At 34.2% G+C, this 23628-nt stretch overlaps 2 protein-coding genes across 3 annotated transcripts in view; one reads left to right on the top strand and one right to left on the bottom strand.

Annotated features, from left to right (window-relative positions):
- LOC123872961 (actin-histidine N-methyltransferase) overlaps positions 1–22868 on the bottom strand; it is a 28026-nt gene extending 5158 nt beyond the window's left edge. Inside the window, exons 1-5 of the mRNA XM_045917584.1 lie at positions 22805–22868; positions 22394–22774; positions 21866–22087; positions 21483–21571; positions 20761–20900 (exon numbers count right to left, since the gene is read on the bottom strand). Coding sequence (XP_045773540.1) covers positions 20761–20900; positions 21483–21571; positions 21866–22087; positions 22394–22697 — 755 coding nt within the window. The 5' untranslated portion in view covers positions 22698–22774; positions 22805–22868. The remainder of the gene's footprint in view (positions 1–20760; positions 20901–21482; positions 21572–21865; positions 22088–22393; positions 22775–22804) is intronic.
- LOC123872952 lies at positions 435–20424 on the top strand. Of its 2 annotated transcripts, XM_045917567.1 has the most exons (7): positions 435–445; positions 3273–3278; positions 7233–7519; positions 15023–15751; positions 16611–17910; positions 18156–18716; positions 19340–20424. In XM_045917567.1, the coding sequence occupies exons 3-7, from the start codon at positions 7376–7378 to the stop codon at positions 19846–19848; spliced, it is 3243 nt and encodes a 1080-aa protein (XP_045773523.1). In that variant the 5' UTR covers positions 435–445; positions 3273–3278; positions 7233–7375; the 3' UTR covers positions 19849–20424. The 2 variants fall into 2 exon arrangements, with proteins under 2 accessions (XP_045773523.1, XP_045773525.1); XM_045917569.1 differs by lacking the exons at positions 435–445; positions 3273–3278 and having other exon boundaries at positions 6600–7519; positions 19343–20424.
- Positions 22869–23628: the final 760 nt, after the last annotated feature.

The following is a 23628-nucleotide window of genomic DNA, read 5'->3' as shown; positions in this document are numbered from 1 at the left end:
TAAATCCCTATTATTTTCTGTATATTAAATTGAATGTGGTTTGGTGGAAATACATGAAGCAATAGTTTGCAAGATAAATTAGCTTTTACGCAAACCATTTTGAGGATATTTTACAATTTACGAAAGATCATGTGCTGAACGCGAAGCTTATAATTATTGTAATAGTAAGAGTTTCCAGTAGGCATATCCAAGAAAAGTTAGGTAGATAGGTACGAATAGGTCGTCACATCCGTAGTTACCTATATACAACGATGTAGATAACTGTGATCCATAAGTGGTTTTTGGTGGTATAGGCAGAGAGATAGCTTGCAACCCGGGGACGGACATTGGCTACTTTTTATCCCGGAAAATCAAAGAGTTCTCACGGGATTCTAGCCCATCTGTTTAAACGATTTTGACAAAATGCGGTACAAAGTGTAAGGTTATTTTTAAAAAGTTGATTTGAGTTGTCAAAAATAATATAAAATTATTAATTTAGCTGATGAAGGTAGTTTGGTAAAATCGATATTTTGCTCATTCGATGTCATACAATCTGTTGCTAGGAGGCCAACAAGATTGAACTTGCATAAATACGGGTGTTTCGAAGGTTGTAGTTCAGTCTCCTTCCGAGATTCGGAGCGATATCGCATATTTTCGGTATTTGGGTTGTGAACTGGATAATTAGATGTTGTGATAGCAATCACGCTCTAATTAATTTATTTATTTTGGCATTAGTTTGTTTAGATTAAAACTCTCGGATAACCTTGCACATTAAACTTGTGTTTATTTTGTGTTGGTTTCGGAGAGGACATTCCAATAATTCGATAAAAATATTTAAATAATACCTGCTTTTCTGAGTGACGCCAATAATTCAGAAGCGGGACGTGTCTCACGTTGTCTTAATTTCGCTTTGGTATCTTTTTGTAAACAACCCACATTTGATTAAAATTTTTATTGAGTTTGATTTGGTGATTAAAATTTTTAGTTTTTTTTTTAATAATTTAGTCTTTTGTGAATTGGAAAGTAATTTGCAATGAGTGGTTCAGATTTTGTATACATCGAATGAGAAGTTAGTCGTTTGGATTTATTGTTGACTTGATATTAAAACTGAGAGTTCGGCAGTTCAGGGGTAGGTTTTAATGATTTGACGGAGGGCAGGATAGCCCATGATTTGGATTTGACTTAGGGCAAGGAAGCCCGCGACTGACATGACAAGATTATTTATAAACACGAGGGCGTGTTAAATTCAGGACGGCCGAACTGTAAGGTTATTTTTAAAAAGTTGATTTGAGTTGTCAAAAATAATATAAAATTATTAATTTAGCTGATGAAGGTAGTTTGGTAAAATCGATATTTTGCTCATTCGATGTCATACAATCTGTTGCTAGGAGGCCAACAAGATTGAACTTGCATAAATACGGGTGTTTCGAAGGTTGTAGTTCAGTCTCCTTCCGAGATTCGGAGCGATATCGCATATTTTCGGTATTTGGGTTGTGAACTGGATAATTAGATGTTGTGATAGCAATCACGCTCTAATTAATTTATTTATTTTGGCATTAGTTTGTTTAGATTAAAACTCTCGGATAACCTTGCACATTAAACTTGTGTTTATTTTGTGTTGGTTTCGGAGAGGACATTCCAATAATTCGATAAAAATATTTAAATAATACCTGCTTTTCTGAGTGACGCCAATAAAAGATAGGTTGCTTACCGGAGACTAACCTATGATATGTTTCATCCCGGAAAATCGACGAGTTTCTACAGGATTTTTAAAAAACCTAAATCCACACAGACGAAGTCGCGAGCATCACTTAGTGTTAGTATAAAATACTAGTGCTGTTATAACGCGACTGTATTTACTTTTAACTTGTATTAGTAGTTTAAAAAGTCCTCAATCGAAAACCGGCTCTAAGCAGAGATAAACAAAACCGGTCAAGTCCGAGTCGAACTCACAATTGAAGCATTCCGTACCATCGTACAAGATTAATTACGTTTTTTTTTTCAATTTACATGGCATCCATTTTGAAATTTAAAACGGCATTAGAAATACACACTGGAAATTTCAACTCTCAACCTATTACGGTTCACGAGGTACAGTCCGCTGACAGACAGACGGACGGACGGACAGCTAAGGCTCAGTGATAGGGTCCCTTCGGGTATAGAACCCTAAATAAAAAAGATTCCGACGAATTGAGAACCTCCTCTTTTTTGAAGTCGGTTAAAAACGAACACGTTGATCTACATTGATCGCGCATGTTATTCGTCGTAACGAGCTTTTTGTGTAGTGTATATAGAACCCTAAAAATAAAAAAGATTCCGAAGAATTGAGGACCTCCTCTTTTTTTGAAGTCGGTTAAAATTGAACACGTTGATCTACATTGATCGCGCATGTTATTCGTCGTAACGAGCTTTTTGTGTAGTGTATATAGAACCCTAAAAATAAAAAAGATTCCGAAGAATTGAGGACCTCCTCTTTTTTTGAAGTCGGTTAAAATTGAACACGTTGATCTACATTGATCGCGCATGTTATTCGTCGTAACGAGCTTTTTGTGTAGTGTGTAGAACCCTAAAAATAAAAAAGATTCCGACGAATTGAGAACCTCCTCTTTTTTTGAAGTCGGTTAAAATTGAACACGTTGATCTACATTGATCGCGCATGTTATTCGTCGTAACGAGTTTTTTGTGTAACAATCTCACAAGCGACTCGGACTACACACTTAACTACACACATTATGTGATTCAGTTTGCTCGGAAAGTAAGAGTGTGCGAAAATTGCGCAAACAATGACCCGTACACAGATGAGATCGAGTTGATTCCATTATTTGATCTAAGAAACTGAGCAATTAACTTGACGCGAAAAGGTTTTATACTTTACCTATTGGATATGCCGATTGACAATATACTTTTTATGGCGCAAAATGAGCAAGCTGTCTCGTTAGCAAAATAAGTTGTGCTTCGTATCACGACCTACTTTCCTTTTTAGGTGATTACAACTTCAGTTAAAGCATTATTTAGCTCTAATTCTTACCTATTACTAAGCCTGTACTAAGGAGTAAATTGTATTTATATTTTATATAGGTATAAATTATACAAATGTAATCATGACTTACAGAGACAATTTTAGAGATTATTTTTGGTACTTACTTATTTATCTATATAAATATAAAAATTAATGTTTATGTGTTAGTACAGTTCTATGCGTTGATCTTTCTGATTGAGTTGAAACTTCGTATACCATTTGTTGTTGGCACTTGCGTAAATATTTCTAGCACAGGATTGTCAACATACAATAGATTAAGGTGGCGTGCTATTTAATCAGGCATTACAATTTGCAACGCATTGTTAAACGTGCTAACTTAATAAGTAGGTAAATTAGATAGGAAGAAGGAACAACTTATTTTCAAACAAAACGACTTCAACGATACGCGGTCAACTTGTTTGTCTTTTAAACATCCGTTAAATTAGTGTACCTACCTAAAGTAATATTTTTGTAATCAATTAGCCTCACTCATACTTATAAAATTACATGCAACGTTATTCTCTGGATTGACCAATTAAAATTCAAAACAATGACCCTTCGTTTGTCATCTAACTTTGCATCTAGTTATGTAAAATCTATAGTTAGTACCTACCTGTCGCTAGAAAATAGAGAGAAATACCAGGACGCAAGCGGGCGTGAAAATTGAAATTCTCGGGTTGTTAGTTATTACCACCGCGGAAGTACTTAGTGGTTTTATACCCATTAACCAAACAAATAGATATAATAAAACGAAGAAATAACTATGAGGAAATAAAGACTTTTAATTAATTTTTTTTGTTGATGAAAAGGTGACTTCCCACGGCCTTAGTCGATAGGTGAAGAATGAAAACGTAACGCGCTATAATAGGTGATATAGAGTATACCTAGTTGAATACATTAAAGGCAACTTACAATTTTTATTTTTTTTAATTAATTTTTACTAACACTTTTGATATCAAATGACTGATTTGATATCGAATGAAATCGATGACTGCATCCAAAAGGAACAAAACATAACATAGGTAGCTGTACTCTTATTTACTCAAAAATACCTATACTTTTCCTAGAATATCCATTCACCTAGAAGAAAATCTTATGCACTTGTGAATAACTTAAGACACGCTGACTGCGAAAAACTGTTTATTAATAAAACAAAAGTGAAAATACGCTTAACGACTCGCAAAGAACCCTCAATGCGAGACCGTACAAGCAATAAATCATAATAATACTCTATTATAGGCGTCTCATACTGACGGCTTTTTGTATTAAAACTTTTTGTCGTCACCTTCCAACATCATAGTACATACACACATACGACAGCACAAGTGAGACAAGTTACTTTAACAGGTGTAAAAAAAAATGTACATCGCAGTCGAATAACAATAGAAAATAATCGATCAGACTAAGGTCGGCAAAAATAGAGCATATTAATAAATAATAAGTTTAATTTTAACCAGTGAAGGATAAAACATAGAAGCTTACGGTGCACTCTATTATGGCGTAATGAAAACTCTACCGTGGTGGACAATATTATTAGTTTACTCAAATAGTAGTACTCAAAACTTTCGTAGTATATAGTACGCGTAAGCTACTTACTCAAAAAGCAGGAGTTGAGTCGGAAGAAAATCGGCCAACTATAATTATCGTGTGAAATATACAGCTGACCGGCAAAATCGATAGTTTGCTTAAAACCTAAGGAAAAGAAGGAAGCGGACACAAATAAGACATTATTTTTTTTAAGGCTACTTTTTATTCTAGAAAATCAAAGAGTTCCAGTGGGATTTTGAAAAACGTAAATCCACGCGGACGAAATCGCGGGCATCAGCTTGTCACACTAATATTATAAAGGCGAAAGTTTGTTTGTGTGTGTGTGTGTGTGTGTGTGTGTGTGTGTGTGTGCGTGCGTGCGTGCGTGCGTGCGTGCGTGCGTGCGTGCGTGCGTGCGTGCGTGCGTGCGTGCGTGCGTGCGTGCGTGCGTGCGTGCGTGCGTGCGTGCGTGCGTGCGTGCGTGCGTGCGTGCGTGCGTGCGTGCGTGTGTGTGTGTGTGTATGTTTGTTACTCCTTCACGCAAAAACTACTGGACGGATTTGGCTGAAATTCGGAATGGAGATAGATAATATCCTGGATTAGCACATAGGCTACTTTTTATCCCGGAAAACCAAAGAGTTCCCACGGGATTTCAAAAAACCTAAATCCACGCGGACGAAGTCGCGGGCGTCAGCTAGTATAATAAAATTCTGTTTAATTTTCATGTCGCTAGTATGACATTATGTTTATAGATTCGCGAATGATAATTCGCCGAGCATTCCGCGCGGGAGGCGGCGCGTGCGGCATTCCGTTTCACATAATGCGATCATCTTCATGTTCGAATGGAAATTGTTACATGGCAATATGTTATGATCTACCATAACGCGGTTTCACCGTCAACAAGGCCTGTTTAGTCATACGTTATTCAGAACAATGAGAAAGTATTTCAACAAGTTTTTTCTGTAGAACATATGTAAAAAGATTTTATAGAAAACAGATACATTATACTAACTATTACATTATACAATCACTAAACAATAGACAGATTATATATAGATAACAGACAGACAGATTATAGATATATTTTCTACGGTTCTTTAAGCAATAGAAGTCTTGTCTGGAGATGGTATAATTTACCTAGACCATTGTTGTATTTTATTGGAAAAGCCTTTCAGAGCTTTAGTTATTCAGAACGATACTTTATACAACAAAAATAGAGAATGCTTCATTTTAGTCTACATTGATGAAAAATCTGTTGTAGGTAAGTACACAGTCTCTTAAGCTAAACAGGTCTAAAATGAATTTAATTTTTTTCAGCAAAAAACAGCGAAAGTGAGGAGAGACTAATTAATATATTTAGATCTGTCAATTTAGTTTAGTTTAAAATAATAATCCACAACCAATTTTAGACTTGTCTTTATTCAAAATCTAACCTTTAAAAAATCTATTAAAAGTATGCTCCTAAAAACCTACTTATACATAATTATTTTACGCAAATGATAAAAGTGCCTGGATTTTACTCGGTGTGCGCGGGACTGCTATTACTCATTATACATGGTTTATTATTGTAAATTGTCTGAATGTTTGAAAAGATCAACCGTTGAGTTTCTTGCTAGTTTCTCTCGGTATGCTTAACTCATTCCGAACCAGTGCGCAGTGGTAGATTTACTTGACGATTCAAAAGTACTTCTAGTTTACTTGAATAAAAAATTTATCTACATCAGAATTGGTGCCATAACCAAAGTCCATGAAATTTTGCAGACATTATAGATATTAGTTTCTAGAATATGTCTGCAAAATTTCATGGACTTTGGTTGCTTAATATTCAAATGAAATTGGAACTACGTTTGTATGAAACGAGTGACGGAGAGAGCCCTCTTAACAGTTACAATTACAAGTTAAGTTGGTGGTTAAGAGCCATTTTGTTACCAAAAAAGAAAATGGATCGTCAGAATGCGCATGCACGACTCTACACCTTCAATTCAAAACATCAATAACTGATTTCATTTGTTTTGGAAACGAACAAATCAAAACGGTAAACCCTTTGGAAGAACGATAAGCCCGTAAACGACTATCTAAAGTTCGTGTATGGCGAACGACGTTACCACTCCTAGGCACCGGGGCATTGCGCGCGAACGTGCGTCACTTTCACGTTTAAAAAATAAATAAAAAAGAGGGAAACTCACACTAGAAATCGGTGAATTTTTCTCGATTAATCAACCAGTTCATTATCAACATCGGGCCGAGCGTTATCCGTGTGTTTACAAATAAATTATAAAAGAAATCGCAGCGAATCGATTGCAGTGCATGTGTGACAAATTATAGAATTTTCTTCCTTGTCTCCATTTCCTAACTATTATATTCTTCTCTTCATTTTCCTATATCTACAAAAAGTGAAATAGCAAAAGTAACTTTTAAGATAAGTGTATAAAAGTTTAAGTAAATCTTAACAATTTTAGTGACAGTGCAGAAAAAGTTGTTTGCGTTTTTAAGTTTGTTTATGCTTTTGAATAGATAAACGTTATTATTGTGAAGTGCATAGGAAATACAAGTGAATTTAGCTACTGAATTAATAGCCAGTGTAAAAACGTTTAGTGCATAAACGACATACATTGCGCATTTGAAAAAGCTTAACTATTTTCGTTACGGTGCAAAAAAAGTTGCGTTCATTTTTTAGACTAGGTATATGCATTTAATTCGACTAAAGGCCGCGTTAAAATTGGTTTTGCGAATTTTAATTGTAGTGCCTGCTTAGTGAACAGTATTTTTGAAGTTATTAATTACTCTAGAGTCAGTTCAGTGCATTTCGGGCGTACATAGTGCGTTCTGTTTAACATTTATTGGCGTAATATGGGTATTGTTGGAGTCATCATGCCTTTGTTAAGCACGTTGGCTGCTTTGGTGATCATCGTGCATTCTGCTGAGGAGAACTACGAGCGGGAATACCATATGATGAGGCCTAGAACTTTGGACACACGAGCAAATTATGACCAGGTAGGTACAGTTTTCTTTTTAATTGCCCTTTAAATAACTTATCGCTATTTTAGGCATTATTTCTAACTAGTAGGTACTATTTTATAATTACATGTACCTGCACCAAGATCAGTTAGAGCTAGAACTACGAAATTAGGATATCAGAATACTCCTAAGCAAAGAGTTGACAAAGTTCACCTTAATAGGAGAAATGATATATTTTTCATGGTTAACTAGGATAAGTAAGTACCTAGTATGTTGATATTTCAGTCAGTCAGTTTCTCCGTTTCATATACTCTACTTTCATCGTCAATAAACATCGACATTATTATAGTTTGCTAAATACAAGTTCATACGCGTTGCCGATTTTGGAAGAATTCATCTACATATTTGCCAAAATGGAAATTAAAAGGGAAATATTATCAGAAATTAATGATGCTAGGCCTAGCTATTGTCACGCTATTCATCGTGCGATTAACGAATCAATCTACAACCTGCTAGAACATTCAGAAAGTCAACAAACAGTTTGCAGGAAGTATAAACATAAACAAGCATTTTTTACTTTCCCGGAAAAAGGTGGCATCTATTGATATAATATTAACCCATTATTAACTTAATTGGTTGTTACAAAAATAATACTATCGATTTTTAATTTTATTAACCCCCGACCCAAAAAGAGAGGTGTTATAAGTTTGACGTGTGTATCTGTGTAACTGTCGGTGGCATCGTAGCGCCTAAACGAATGAACCGATTTTAATTTAATTTTTTTTTGTTTGAAAGGTGTCTTGATCGAGAGTGTTCTTAGCTACAATCCAAGAAAATCGGTTCAGCCGTTTAAAAGTTATCAGCTCTTTTCTAGTTACTGTAACCGTCACGTCTTGTCGGGGGTGTTATAAATTTTTAATTTACACTTGTTTTATAAAAGTTATACACATACATTATTTAACAAGTGTAAATTAAAAATATATAACATCCCCGACCAGTGAAGGTTACAGTAACTAGAAAAGACAAATTCAACCAAAAAGAAAAGTAAATTAAAAACGGTTCATGACTCATGAGTTTAGGAGCTACGATGCCACAGACAGATACGCAGATACACAGATACACACGTCAAACATATAACACCCCTCTTTTTGGGTCGGGGGTTAAAAATTAAAACCGGCCAAGTGCGAGTCGGACTCGCACACGAAGGGTAGGTTACCTAGTTACCTACAATACTATCTATCGTATAAGAAATAACAATTTTAATTTTGTGATGTACCTATCCACAAATTCACGGTTTTCGGATTTTTCCCTATACTTATGCTATAAGGACTATAAGACAGCAAGAGTAAACTATTGCTACCTACCAAATATCATGATTCTAGGATCTACGTCAACGGGAAGTATATAGGTATGGATTCTCTTGACGGGTTTTGTACAGATAGGCAGACAGAAAACGACGTGATCCTTTAAGTACCCCTAAAAAGTATGTACGAACTGTATGAAGAAAGTTTTTTGTTATTTTGAATGAAACATGTCTTTAAAATACGAGTGTATAATATGTGCAGTCTTGTAAATATTTACAATAGGTAGTTCTAGTCTCGAATTTTCACTCTATTAGTTTGCAAAAGTATATTAGAATAGGTATGCTTGTATTGAAGCACATAATAATTCTGTATTCCGTACTTTTACAATTAAATAAACATTTATTAAACATGGATTTAATGAATTTAATATGGAGGATTTTCCTGCTAAAAAATGCTCTAAAACATGCGCGTGCTACAAGTGAAACAAAGGAAGTTTTCATTTGATCGTTTACGCCTTTTGATGCTAATTTTTATGGTTTTCTAAACAGAGCCGTGACACTTTCTAATGATTGGGTACCGTTTTAATGGGAAACTATGAAAGTTTTGTATTTAAAACATGCAATTAATATTATGCTAACTTACACCTTCAAGATGTCTGTTAAAAATAAATTAGTTATCAAAGTTCACCGACTTGTTTCAATAAGGATCTTAAGGTCATAGCATACACGATGCTTTTTAACTAACTTTAAAAAAGGAGGAGGTTCTCAATTCGTCAGAATCTTTTTTTATAAGGCGATTTAGTTGTTTTTCGGAAGCTCGACGCCGCGTTTCAACGCTCTACTATACTCACAACAATGTTATCGTACAGTACAACCAAATTAATAATGCGCATAGAAATCTTCGTCACTGTTCGGCAACGGTCGTATGATACACATGATATTGACTCCTATTTGTTTATCACAAGGTGCAAAATGCAAGTGCATTGTTTAGGGCTCTTAAGATTCAATGATTCGGAATACGACAATTAGCGAAGATCTGCATGCGCATTATTAATTTGGTTGTACTGTACAGTCCTCAGTCGCAGCGATGAAGTCAATTTTCAGAAGCTCAATGCCGCGTCCGAACGCTAAAACGGGCGATTTCAATAAGCGATAGAACGCAGTAAAAGTCAGTCAAAAAGGGATGCAGCGTGGATACAATCGCAAAATCGTTAATCGGCCCTTAAAATAGGAAAGATGTTTTTTATTTAGACTATAAAAGGAGATGTAAAACACTCATATTATCCAAATATATTATTTTACTTCAACTTAAAGGTATGAATGTGTCTTGTTAAGAAAACATATATCCCACCAAAAACATTTCATGTAAAATGTTGCCAAGACTCACAAGTTCATAATGCTTTCACTGTTAAAAAGTTATGAGATCTCTAGTAGAGCCAAGCCCCTAACTGAGCTTAGAATTGCGCTGCCCATGGGACCTATCCCAAATCCAAAGTATATAGCTCTTAAATGCTCTTGAGTATATCACATTTATAACAATAAAGAACAAATAACTCTACTTACAAGCTCTGATTTTACAAACCCTAAATCTTGGTTAAAAAAGGACGGCTTGGCCGTTTAATGTTCGTGGTACTTTTATCTGATATGACATTTAAGCTCGGAATAGCTTGTGCGACAATCATGAAGTATAATACAAATTAGTAATTGTCGAACAAACTATTCCTTATGACCTTAACATAATATGTTATGTCATGTAATAGTTTCACGAACATTAAACGGCCAAGCCGTACTTTTTTAACCAAGATTTAGGGTTTGTAAAATCAGAGCTTGTAAGTAGAGTTATTTGTTCTTTATTGTTATAAATGTGATATACTCAAGAGCATTTAAGAGCTATATACTTTGGATTTGGGATAGGTCCCATGGGCAGCGCAATTCTAAGCTCAGTTAGGGGCTTGGCTCTACTAGAGATCTCATAACTTTTTAACAGTGAAAGCATTATGAACTTGTGAGTCTTGGCAACATTTTACATGAAATGTTTTTGGTGGGATTTCATTTCTTTTTGGCAGGTGCCCTAGATTTTTTTTTTTGGATCTATTTTTTGTAGGTACCTACATCATTTTCATGGCCCGCTCTCTATCGTTACCTCTTTTTTTAAAAGCTTTTATTCCACTTGCAATGTATGTAACTTGTTTGTTTGGGTGGAATCTTGCAACTCAATTTTAAAGCAGATATATCAAATTTCAGTCTTTTAGGACTTCAGGAAACACATTTTTTAAATGTACAGGCTGGGAAAAGTTCATTTTCCTGTTGTTTGAATGAAACCCCTAGCCTACATACCAAATTTCAGTCTTCTAGGACTTAGGGAAGTACTTTAGAACTTTTGACTAGAGGGGTTTTGAATGGCAATAAATCTGAAACCATAACAGGTAGACAATTGATACTTGGTACGTTTGATAAGTCTGTCAAGAACATATTATCCTGAAAATATCAGCATTCTAGCGATAGACTTTACAAATAATTTGCTTCTCCCATACGTGGGAGTGGAGGGGGAAATTTTTGAATTTCTTAATTTTCCTGTAGTTTGTATGCAATTTCTAGTGTACACACCAAATTTCAGTCTTCTAGGACTTCGGGAAGTACCCTAGAATTACAGACTAGAAGTTTTGACTGTCAATAAATCTGAAACTATAAAAGCTAGACAATTGATACTCAATGCGTTTAATAAATCTACCAAGGACATCTTATCCTGAAAATATCAGCATTCTAGCAACAGAATTTACAGATTTGCTTCACCCATAAGAGGCGTAGAGGGGGGGCATTTTCAATTTCTTAATTTTCCTGTAGTTTGTATGCAATTTCTAGTCTACATACCAAATTTCAGTCTTCTAGGACTTCGGGAAGTACCTTAGAGGTTTTGAGTAGAGGTTTTGATGATCATCAGTGAGGGACGAAATCGGCGTATTTTAGGTATCAATAAATCTGTAACCATAAAAGCTAGATATTTGATACTTGGTATATTTGGTAAATTTGCTGAGGACACCTTATACTGAAATTTTTTCAGCTTTCTAGCGTCATCCCGACCGAAGTTCTTCTTCTTCTTCTCTCTGGGCTGGTTTCCGCACTTAAACGTTTCCGTCTGTTGTGCGTGTGTTGCCCCTCCCCCCGACCGAAGTTATGACGGGTCGAAAATACGGCGAAACACTTCGAGAAAAAGGTACGTAGCGCCCCGGCCGCCGTTTGGCTCGTCTTGGCGGGGGCACTACCGTGCCCCCTGATTTTATGAACAATTTATTCGTGTTAAAATCATTATCAGACTATGAAGTTAAGGCACTTTCGACATTATTCCTTTGAAAGTATTGTTGTTCAACACCTATCTAGTCCTTTAAATGACATCACAAATTTTTCAAAAAATATGTAGGTAACTTTGATTAATGCTCTTTAGTTATGTAGAGTAGTTATGAGAGGCTTTAATAGGTAACATTGCACTTGGCTTTGCTAATTACGACCGGTTAGCGATGCCATATCGGTAGGAAACGGAAACTAGACCGATCTTACCTGTAAGTTGTACTTAGAAACTAGTCTGGTTAGACATTGTAACAGGTTCCCGAGGAATAAGTAGACCATGCCCTAGATTAGGTTATATCGGATGTAGGTCCATTTGGGATGTTGCCAACTAATCAAATAAGCAACCCTTCATTTAACGTAAAAGCGGCTGTTTATATGGAACTTGTATGAAATGTTACGTCATAAATATTCGACGAGCTTTACCTAGTAGTTTAATCGATAATAACTTTAATTGTTTATTAAACTTAAAACTAACAGAGGACATGAATTTTTAGTATTTTGGAAGGCCCTGTATTCAATAATCATTAATCACTAAGAAATTATTTATTTTTGAATAGGCAACGTCTCTGAGGCACCATTAAATTCAGGTCATTTCACTTTTATTCAGAAAAGGAAGACAGAGGTGATAGAGGTCACAATAACACGTTACTGTTATGTCAATATGGTGTGTACCCAGTAGGTACTTTATAAAAAAAATATGTAACAAAACCAAGAAATACCTAAGTCTAAAATCTTTTGAATGAAATGAAATGAAACTATGGCTTGCGATAGAGTTAAAACTAAAAAAAAAAATACTTTCACAATAGTAAAAATATCGGGATATTATTTTAACATCACAATTGATACGCGGAAACTAATTGAAAGGTTATATCGATATTTTTAATAAAAATTCCTCGGGTAATAATATCGGGTTTATTTGCATAAATATTTATGTACGGTATAAGATCACTGCCGGCTGAGAACCGGTACAGTCGCTTTCAACTTTCCTTGACCATTATGACATCTGTTTTGTAACAGCTTTCTTTGGTGAGATAACGAATAATAATTAAACGACAGTTGGCTACTTGCGATAATGACATAAACTGATTACGATATTGAAGTGATTGAAGCGTCTATCTCCGAAATGACTTGACAGTTTGTACGTACCTACGTCGTATCTATAGATACGTAACCGTTAGCTAACTTGCTTTGTTAATAATATGTTCATCTGCGTGGATTTAGTTCACTTAAAGGCTCTTCTCAGACTTGGGCGCGTTTGGAACCCTCCTAGCTTTAGTTTTAAGTTAACGTATTTAATTATCACCACAATATCATTGTTTGACAATCAGAAGGTGTACAATAGTACCAATTTCAATAAATGGCTTTGACTTTGACAAAAAATCCCAAGGGAACTCTTCGATTTTCCGGAGCAAAAAGTAGCCTATTTATATTCCTAGCATGCAAGTTATCTTTGTACTTTTCGTCAAACCGGTTAAACGGATGGCCCGTGAAGCGCTAGAGGCAGACAGAAAACAGAGAAACAGACACACTTTCGCATTTACAATATTAGTACGGATGTCTGACTCCAAGATGCAAGCTTCTTCTGTGCCAAAATTCGTCAAGATAGGTTTATCAGTTGGACCGTCAAAATTAATTGATCAGACAGAGTAACTTTCGCAATTATAATAGTATGGATGAGCATTACGGATATTATATAAGTCTTATTAACTTTTCCTCATTCAAACCACGTCCACAATTATAATAAAGCGAAGTGTGTTAAAAGCTACATGCGGCTTAAATATTTTGGCCTCGGATCCGAATCTTTTTCTAAATAGAAAATATCTACTCTGAGGAACATTTGGGTTCGATACAAATGCGTCGAACACAAGGCACAACGATAAATTTCTTATTGGTGTAGACGCGGATTATCTATGTTTCTACATAATAATCTCTATAATTTCTAAAATGGAACGTGTGAGACGTGTTTCTGTGATTTCAACTATAGTTACGAGTTTTGTATGTATTCTTCCGCCATCCGTGCCTCTAGGATTTGCAATCCGGAACAAAACATATCTAAGTATCTCTGCTGATCGACTCTATATGCTTGGAACAACACTATACCTCTATTTGTTCTCGAATATCAATTGCATTCAAACAAGAATATTAAGTTTTGTAATTTATTAAAAAAAGTTAATAGGAGTTTTATATTATTGGATTATGCTTGTCAGTCAAGTAGTCTCTCAAATGAATAAATAAATAAAATTTGTAGATCAGTAAGCTAGCAGCTATTAGCCCATAATCTGCCTGTATTGAGATTTTAAATCATCTTACATTTACTTACCTACTGAAAATCTTTATAAAATGTTATATAACGTGCTATGAGAGTTATTGTTAGCTATATTCACATGGTCAGCAAACAATGCGCAGAATGTTTAGAGCACAGAGTCTTTAACAGGGCTCTCTCCGTCACTCGTTTCATACAATCGTAGTTCCAATTTCATTTGAATATTAAGCAACCAAAGTCCATGAAATTTTGCAGACATATTCTAAAAACTAATATCTGTTTTAGATTTTTCTAAAAATATGTAGTTTTAAAATTACAGGGGCTCAAAGATTTGTATAAAATTTTTTAATACCGCATAACTTTGAAACTGAATATTTTAACAGAAATCTGGAAAACCACAGACATAGATATTAGTTTCTAGAATATGTCTGCAAAATTTCATGAACTTTGGTTGCTTAATATTCAAATGAAATTGGAACTACGATTGTATGAAACGAGTGACGGAGAGAGAGCCCTCTTAAACTCCAACAGTTATTTAGTTTATACAACTCTAGTGACTATACGATATATTTGTTATATCTACGACTTTATGATGTGGCATTATTTTTATATTTTGTCTCCGTTTCAGCCATGGAGAATGGTAGAAACAGCACCCCCAAAGACACAACAAGCTTCGCAAATTATCCCGAGTGAGACATGGGACGAAATTGACCCCGAACAATCAATGCGACCTAGACGAGGCCGAAAGCGAAAACGACGACCACAGCTAGATGGAGAAGAAGATCTTATTCCACAAGAAAGAGTATATACGTACAACGAAGATTCCCTACCTCGTCTTCAAGAAAATATAGAAAGACCTAGAAGACGACGAAAGAAAATGGAATTCCAAAATTCAGACGACAAAGGACAAAATAGTTGGAATGAAGAAGCAAACAGACCCAAGAGAAGAAGAGGACAAAAACGGAAGAGGCTGTTGGCAGATTCTAGGCCAGAACTAGCCGAATTCGGTGAGTATCGAGAACAAACCGACGGTAGTGAAGAAACTACAGACTATAAGGAATTACAAATAGATAGCATCCCTGGCGACGAAACTAATAATCAAAAATACATAAACGGGAATGTTAATTCGAAAGTACAAATTTATAATAAAAATGAACCAGAAATCGAAAAAACGACACAACCAATGGTAAATTACGACAGCCAGCCCCAAGTGGTTACAAAGAATGAAGAATCTTTGTCTGAATTTTCAATAGAGTCAACTAGACCAATTGAAAAACTAAATAAAACTAGGATTGATTTACAACAAAAGGCGAGAGAAAAAGGAATAATGTTATCCAATAATATCGAACCACCCAAGGTAATATACAATTTTTTTTCCTAATTTGAATAAGATTATTTTTACAACTTAAGAATATTAACAAAAGTAATTGTAGATTAAGACTACTAACGACGACTAAGATTAGACTAGATTCAGATCTAACTGACAATACCTATTGAAAGTCTGGAAAAAAGTTTTGAAAAAAATTAGAAGCTTGAATAAGGCCAACGGAAGACACTTTAAAAACTAAGTTTACGCGTAATTTGACTAATATTAAATTAAACAGTTTTATGTTAACTATAAAATTATACTAAATATATTTTTCTACATCAACAGCCAACTTACTTGTTACTTCAGTAATACAACCTATAACAATCAAGACCGTTTTAGTATGCTGCTAAAATATTAATCAGTGTAATTTAACTGTGAGTTAACAGTAATTTAACTGTGGGTATCATATTACGCATAACCTTTGTCAGTAACATGAATGTGTTTTTTTATATTATTTTCTTCAAACTAATCAAATATCACGATAAAAATTAGCTTTTCTTTACAATTCATCAATTTTAATTTAATTTATAAGGATTTGACATGCTTTTATTGGTTTATTTATTTATTTATTTGACTTTATAATAATACTTTCTCTATTTCTTATTAATCTATTAATCTAGTATAAAATACTTATTTACCACGATTACCATGTGCTATGAAATATTACGTGCGTTGCAGATAAAACATTTACTTATGTTATGATTATGGGAGAGAAGAGAGAATGGACTAGAATTTTTACTTCACAATTTGTGATTTGGTCTGATCCCATACTAAAAATTGTAATTAAATTATTAACAAGTTTTAAAAAACATAAATGATACTAAAGTGACAATTTTTTACATTTCAGGATAAGGAGCCCTTAGATCCATTTACTTTAAAAGCATTGTTAAGAAAATCCAACGGAAAAAGTTTAAGTGAAATACTTCAACAGAATAACTTATCTCTAGCTGACCTTTTACACGGCAGAGAGAAAGCTTTATCTATATTAAAAAAGGAAAGTTTAACTATAACGCAAGATATGGGTCAATCTAGACATTCAAATAAAGCTTTTTACAGTCCCATAAGTTCTATAGAAAATATAGAAACTTTAAATAAAAATGAATTTATTGAATCAGAAAAGGAAGAAGAAAACGAACTTGCAGAAATTGAGACAACCACAATTGTTACCACAACAGAAAATATGATTCAACATAATAATGACAACAGTGGAGACGAGGAATCTTATAAATACAATCACCAAGAAAATGAACCGGTCGAAACCCATAGAAGAGGTAATTTGCGACGTCGATTTCCTGGCGGCATTCGACGAAAACTTCGAACAAGACCAACCGAAAACAACACTTATAAAGGTCAACTAAGCAGGGATTTGATAGCGTTGACTTCATTGAAATACAAAAATAACAGAAATCTATCCAAGGCAAGAGAATGGAAGGAAGTTGTGCCTGCAATGATGAAAGCAGAACCTCCGAATGGTGAGGCTATGATACAAATGGAGACCGAAACTGAAACGATAACCACAACTCCATGTTCATTTACCGAAACGACTACTCAAGAAATCTATGAAACCACTACTGACTCATCTTATACATCTATGAACACTGAGCCAATCGCTGATTCCAGGGATGAATCAGAAACAACCACCGATGCTAAATCAACATATTTGGAAATAGAAGGCAGTGATATAGCTCAATTTACAACTACACCAGTAGAGGTCAATACGGAGCAAGAAAAAGAAACCATAACACGAAAGCCAAAGCCAATCATAAATCCTTTGATGAGGTCATCTGATTTGAGACGGCAAGCTTTAAACAACAGATTGAAAAGAAAACGAATAAAACAAAGGACTTCAACTACTGAAATTCCCGAAGAACTGGAAGTAAAAGATACATTTGGTATAGGTAAAGTAGTATCTGCTTCAGAGTTTATTACGAAAACACAAAAAAGAACTACTAATACTGTAGATGAGAACGATTTTACAACATTGGAAGATTTCTTGACTACAGAAGCTACCCAAAAGGTTCCAAGCCGTTATCGATCTAAAAAACCAATAAAAACAAAAAATACAGCATTTACTATACAGCAGATATACGTAACTACTGAAGAAACCGCAAAGTATGAAATTGAAGAAATACTTAATGACAATCATAGTAAGTACATTAATATGAAATAAATATTATAAATATATGATAGAGATATTTATATGAGATTTCCACACGGATTTAGCTTTTTTTTAACTTTCCGAGATAAACATAAGTAGCCTATGTTCGGCTACGGGAGGTAGGCTATCTCTGTACGAAATTTCATCAAAATCAGTTAAATGTAGGGGGTTGTGACAGACAGACAGACATTCATACTAGTATGGATTCTCAAAGCATTTTGTTTTTGTTTTCAGCAAGTGCAAAACTTTCGAAAATACTTAAAGAAAGGAATATGACTTTGAAAGAATTGGTAGAACATAGAGAGCGGGGATCCAGTCATGTGCATTTAGCTGATATATTCCATAACGCTTCCAGAGAACCAAATCCGCCAGAGCCTTTTCTCTCTAAGTCACTAATAGAGCCGATTTCTAAGGAGACTTATCCTCTGAGAGCGTTATTAGAAGCAAATTTACATGACCCACGAACTACAACGATAGATCCTAGTGTACTTCAAATAAATAATGCAAATATACCAGTTGTGATGGATTTTGGCAATAATGTAAACGAAAATGGCGAAAATAAGGGTATTACATCGTTTTTTAAAAATTATAGTATACCAGACAGAAATAAATCAAATTCAAGCGCAAGAATAAGCTACAACACAAATAATGTTAACACCCAAGGAATAGGAACTTCACGGGAAGCACGTATGTTGAACTCCGAAAAAGATTCTGTAACATGGAATGATTTGATTAACTTAATGCAAAAGAAGCATCAAAAAGAAAATATTGATAGCGAAAAGCCAACGGAAAGTGGTAAGAAATAAATCATCGTGCTTTATTATTACAGTCATGGATGGATTATACAATACAATTAATTTCCGTGAGAATTCTTTGATTTTCAGGGATAAATAGTAACTAATGTCCCTTTCAAGGGTGCAAGCTATCTTTGTGCCGAATATACTCGAAATCGGTTCAGCTCTTTAAGCGTAAAATGGTAACAAACAGACAAACAGGGTTACTCTCGCATTTATGATATTAGTATGGAAGTATGGATTACTAGAGTAGATATGCCCAGCATGCGTTGCAATGCGACTTGCGCTTCTTATAAGACGTTGATGGTAACATTGTTAGAAACCTTCACGCAAGTATCGACAATAACGACAAAACTCAGTCTTTTGAGCAGTAACAAAGGCACAAACAATAAACATTTTTCTAAATATATTTATTTGTAAAATGTCATTATACTCACAATAAATATATCTATCTGTATGACATTTTTTACAAACTAAACTTACTGTTTCTTTATGTCTTAGTTACTCCTGTGGCATTGTGTCTTAGTTATTCCTAAGCATAATATACAATTATATCATTCGCCGCTGCCAGAAACGTTTTAAAATCTCATTATTACAACATTTAAGATTGAATTACTTTGTTAGCAGATCCACCCATTTCGGAGACGCTAAAGAAAATCGATCTAGAGGAGGATTCGGTCGGTGATGGTCTGATAGTACTGGACGATCTGCAGCACTTGAGAAATATGGAGCAGAAGACAACGTCGGATAAGTTATCGGAATTCAAAATACATGAAAGAAATAATCCCCTTACATCGAATACCTCAAATATGGTGTTAAGTGATACGAAATCTGTAACAGTGGCCACTGCAAGCATTATAGGTCTAGCACTCATACTTTTTCTATTAACATATGCAATATTGAAATGGAAACAACAAAATAAAATATTCCATACAAAGCGTGCAAAAGAGGATGAATTTGTTCCAACGCCTGTTTTCGAAAACAGAAAAGGTCATAAAATTAACAGTAGTACTCGCAGTAAGAGTCCAATGCTTGCCACTCCCAATATATATTCAATTGATACTATCGATACTCGTGCAGGCTCTGAATCGCCCGAATATATGTGGGATACATTAAGGAAACCCTTTCAGTAAATATTTTATATAACACTGGAACCAATATTTTCTAATTTCCTTGTTAACTTGCGTACACCTTTAACCATTTCTCACTGGCCATTATACCCTCTGCATTGTGGTTGCCTGGCAGAGAATGCTTTAAAGTGATAAGACCTGATAAGACCGCCTATTGTACTTCTATCTTTGTTGTTGTTGTTTTTTTAGTATACTTTTTAATGTTGGTATACAATAAAGTCTGTTTATTTCATTAATTTCATACAACATTTTACTTTATGAGGTTGGACTAAGCTTGAAAAAAAAAAGACAAAGATTCAATGTTATTTAACTATTTATTTGTTATTTTATAAATGGTGAGAAACTAGTATTTTATTTTGCTATTAGAATTTGCTTTTAGAACTTAACTAGTGACCTGATATTACCATATAAGCTATTTCCTATTTTATTGTAATAATTACCTACGTACTTTTGTTATTTTAATTTACTGAATTTCAGTATTATGTGGCAAGTGCAATAAAGGATAGTGGAAAGCATTATCTTTTATCTGAGTGTGGTAATTTAATTTTTTTTAATAATAAAGTATTAAAGGTTTTTTAATTTTGTTTTATTCCCTCTCCTAAATAAATAAACCCAAGATATTATACAGTTGGATTTTTAATTAAACAATGCCAGTTGCATTGCCAGTTTTTGGTTATAATACACAGTGTGACAAAAAGAAATGGATGTTATTACTGATTCAGTATGATGACTATAGATAAGATATGTTAAAAATTTATATGGTTTGGCTTGTTAGTCTAGTGATTAATAACCGAGTTCAAAATCATAGGTCATGGGTTTGATTCACATCCAGGACAAGCTTTTGTAATGATCTTCAGATTTGAAACCCACAGTAGGTAAATGCAAAATTATAAAACATACATGTACTTATCTCACCTGTAATTATTAAATGTGAATATTTCTTGTAAATTTTTGAAAACAGGCAAATCCATTGCATGAATTTTGTTGTTAAAATAAGCATATTGTCTCGCAATATTTCTATACATCTTCAGAGATGACTCAAATGCAGGTGAAGGCTGTAAGATGTTAATGAATTTTAATAACATTTACTTAAATGCTAATAGGCTTGTTGAATGTTATTGTATAAATTACAAATTCAAATTCAAAATATTTTTATTCAATTAGACTTTTACAAGTTCTTTTGAATCGTCAAAAGCATCTACCACTGGTTCGGAATGCCTTTCTTACCGAGAAGAACCAGCAAGAAACTCGGCGGTTGCTCTTTTCAAATATTTGATATACAATATTATGCCATGTATAAAAGCAATTGAAGTCCCGCGCATTGGTACAGATTTTGCTCCTTCCCTCAATTAGATTTATTCTTTTAAAAATCCTGTAGGAACTCTGATTTTCTTGGATAAAAAGTAGCCTATGCTAGTTCCAGAATACAGCCATCTCTGCACCAATTTTATAAAAATTGGTTAAATCGGTCAGTCTCTTAATTGGTGAAAAGGTGACTGACAGACACACTTTTTCATTTAAAATTATAAGTATGGATTTGAAAAAAAAATGTATTAGTACCTATTTAATCAAACTTTTAATTATTATTATAAATATTGCCTTTTAAGTAAAACAAAAAAAAATTATAAAATGATTACCCGAAGTTCTGCTAATTCCTCAGATGTGAAATAGAGAACAGTAGAATATATTTCTGGCAGAACATCAATATATGGCTTCCAAAATGAATCTGAAAAATTAGAAAAGAAAAGTATTAAAGATGTGTACAGCTACTTATTTCTTAGATTATAATTTCTAAAACTTTCTAATATATGTAGTTTAAAAGTTTCGATCTACTTAGCATGATTATACTTTCTGAAGATGCCAATTTCATATATACAAATTATGATAATATTATATTTCATAGTTTGTTTATGAACACACATTTTACTTATATTATATTATATTTTACATTTTATTATGAGGTTAAAATCTCAACAACAATAGTAAGCAGTAGCTAAATTAATCAAGACATTTTGTTTACCTGGAGTACTTTTTTCAAGTAACAAAAATAGAGCTAAAGTTATATTTGGCATGTTCTGTAAAAGTGGATCTATACTGATGAATGCTCCTAACTCCGACTCAGCCGCATTTTTCTCAGTCATCATAACTTCTGTAGGTACGGTGAGTATGAGCGAGCCTTCCGCAAAATCTTTGGTTGCTTTCAGTCCAAGTTCATAGCCATCAAATTCACTGATTTCTACACCTGAAAAAAAAAATTATGTTGTTCTAGATCAATAAAGAAATTCTGAGTTAGTTAAAGACTTAGCATACCTATAGTAAATAATTGTACAAGTTGGGCAGATATCTAATTATGAAAACCTGCTTACAGAGCGCTCTGCCCTGTAAGCAGGTTTTCATAATTAAGCCTAGAGAAAGACAGAAAGACAACAGAATCAGCGCCAATGAACATTTAATAGGTAAGTACCTAACTTTTCATACCCAAGGTTAAGGTTGATTTCTTTATTCTTTCAAAATACAGAACTTCATAAATAATTTACAGAATTTATACCTTCAAATTTTGCTCCATGCTCGTCCAGCCAGTTGACATACTTTTCTAAATTTAATTTTCTATGACTTTTTCCAACTTTCGTTGAAGCAGTCTCAATTTTGAGTATCTCTTTGATAATTGCCTCTATTTGTAAATGGTGCTCCCAACTCTTTGCAACTGTACCCGTAGCTTGGAATATGCTGGTTAATTTGAGCAGTTTATCAACTAATATTGATAATTCTTTTCTCAATTGCTGAGTAAACTTGTTACCCTCCTTTGCATTGCGCTTTCTAGAGTTCTGCTTGGATTGCACTTTCCGACCCATTATTTCGTGTCAAAAATATTCACAATGTAGTACTCAATGTATTCTTAATTAAGTTAAAACCACTTCTTAAGTAACGAGTAACGACTGAATCACCGACCAGAAACAAACTGAATAAATCTAAATCTGAAACGTGGGAAAATTAATAAATTGTAAAACTAAAAATAGCAAAATGTTTTGAAAAATGACACTTGACGAGATGACGACTGACGTTGACAGTTTCTTAGTCTGTGGACACTTTGTTGTGTCAATATGACATTGACAATGATGATAAGAGCGTGGATTTTGAGGTTAGGATTAGGCCAAGAGCACGAGGCACGTTACAGTAGACACGGCTAACATTGTTATGATGTTAATCTACAAAAAATGAAAAAATAAAAGTCATCAGCGAAGTTTTCTTTAGTTCAAAGCTTTGTCTTTTAAACTTACCTCTTGCCCCCTACTCTTGCATACAATAATTGGATACATATAATAGCGAGGATTATGATGCCATTTTAAAAGTTTGGATTTGGGTGGTTCCTTGGATGAATTTAATCCATCCAAGGGTGGTTCCCACAGAGAATTTGTTGGTCCCAGAGAATCCTAAATAATTCACAATACTAATAAGGTAAATAAATAGTTAGGTATAATGTTTATTGGACTTTTGATTCAATTGAAATTTTTGACTTTATTTAGTTCATTAAATCAATATGTAAAATCTGCAAAGGGTAAAAATAACTAAGATTTTTTTTCACTGGCAGCAGGCAGCTGAATATGCTGCAGTGCTTAGGTCACCTAGTACTTGGCTATGAAGATTTTATAAGGTCATCCTTCCTGAGCCCCGACTCCTGACACTCGATTCAATAAGGCTTTGCATTCCAGTAGCCGGCAGTGATTGCACGACTTAGGTTCATATTATGGGCGTGAGATCGCCACTGCTAATAAATAGACCTAC

Source organism: Maniola jurtina, chromosome 16 (genome assembly GCF_905333055.1).
Source record: "Maniola jurtina chromosome 16, ilManJurt1.1, whole genome shotgun sequence".
NCBI classification, from domain to species: Eukaryota; Metazoa; Arthropoda; class Insecta; order Lepidoptera; family Nymphalidae; genus Maniola; species Maniola jurtina.
This window is presented reverse-complemented; position numbering and strand designations above follow the sequence as displayed.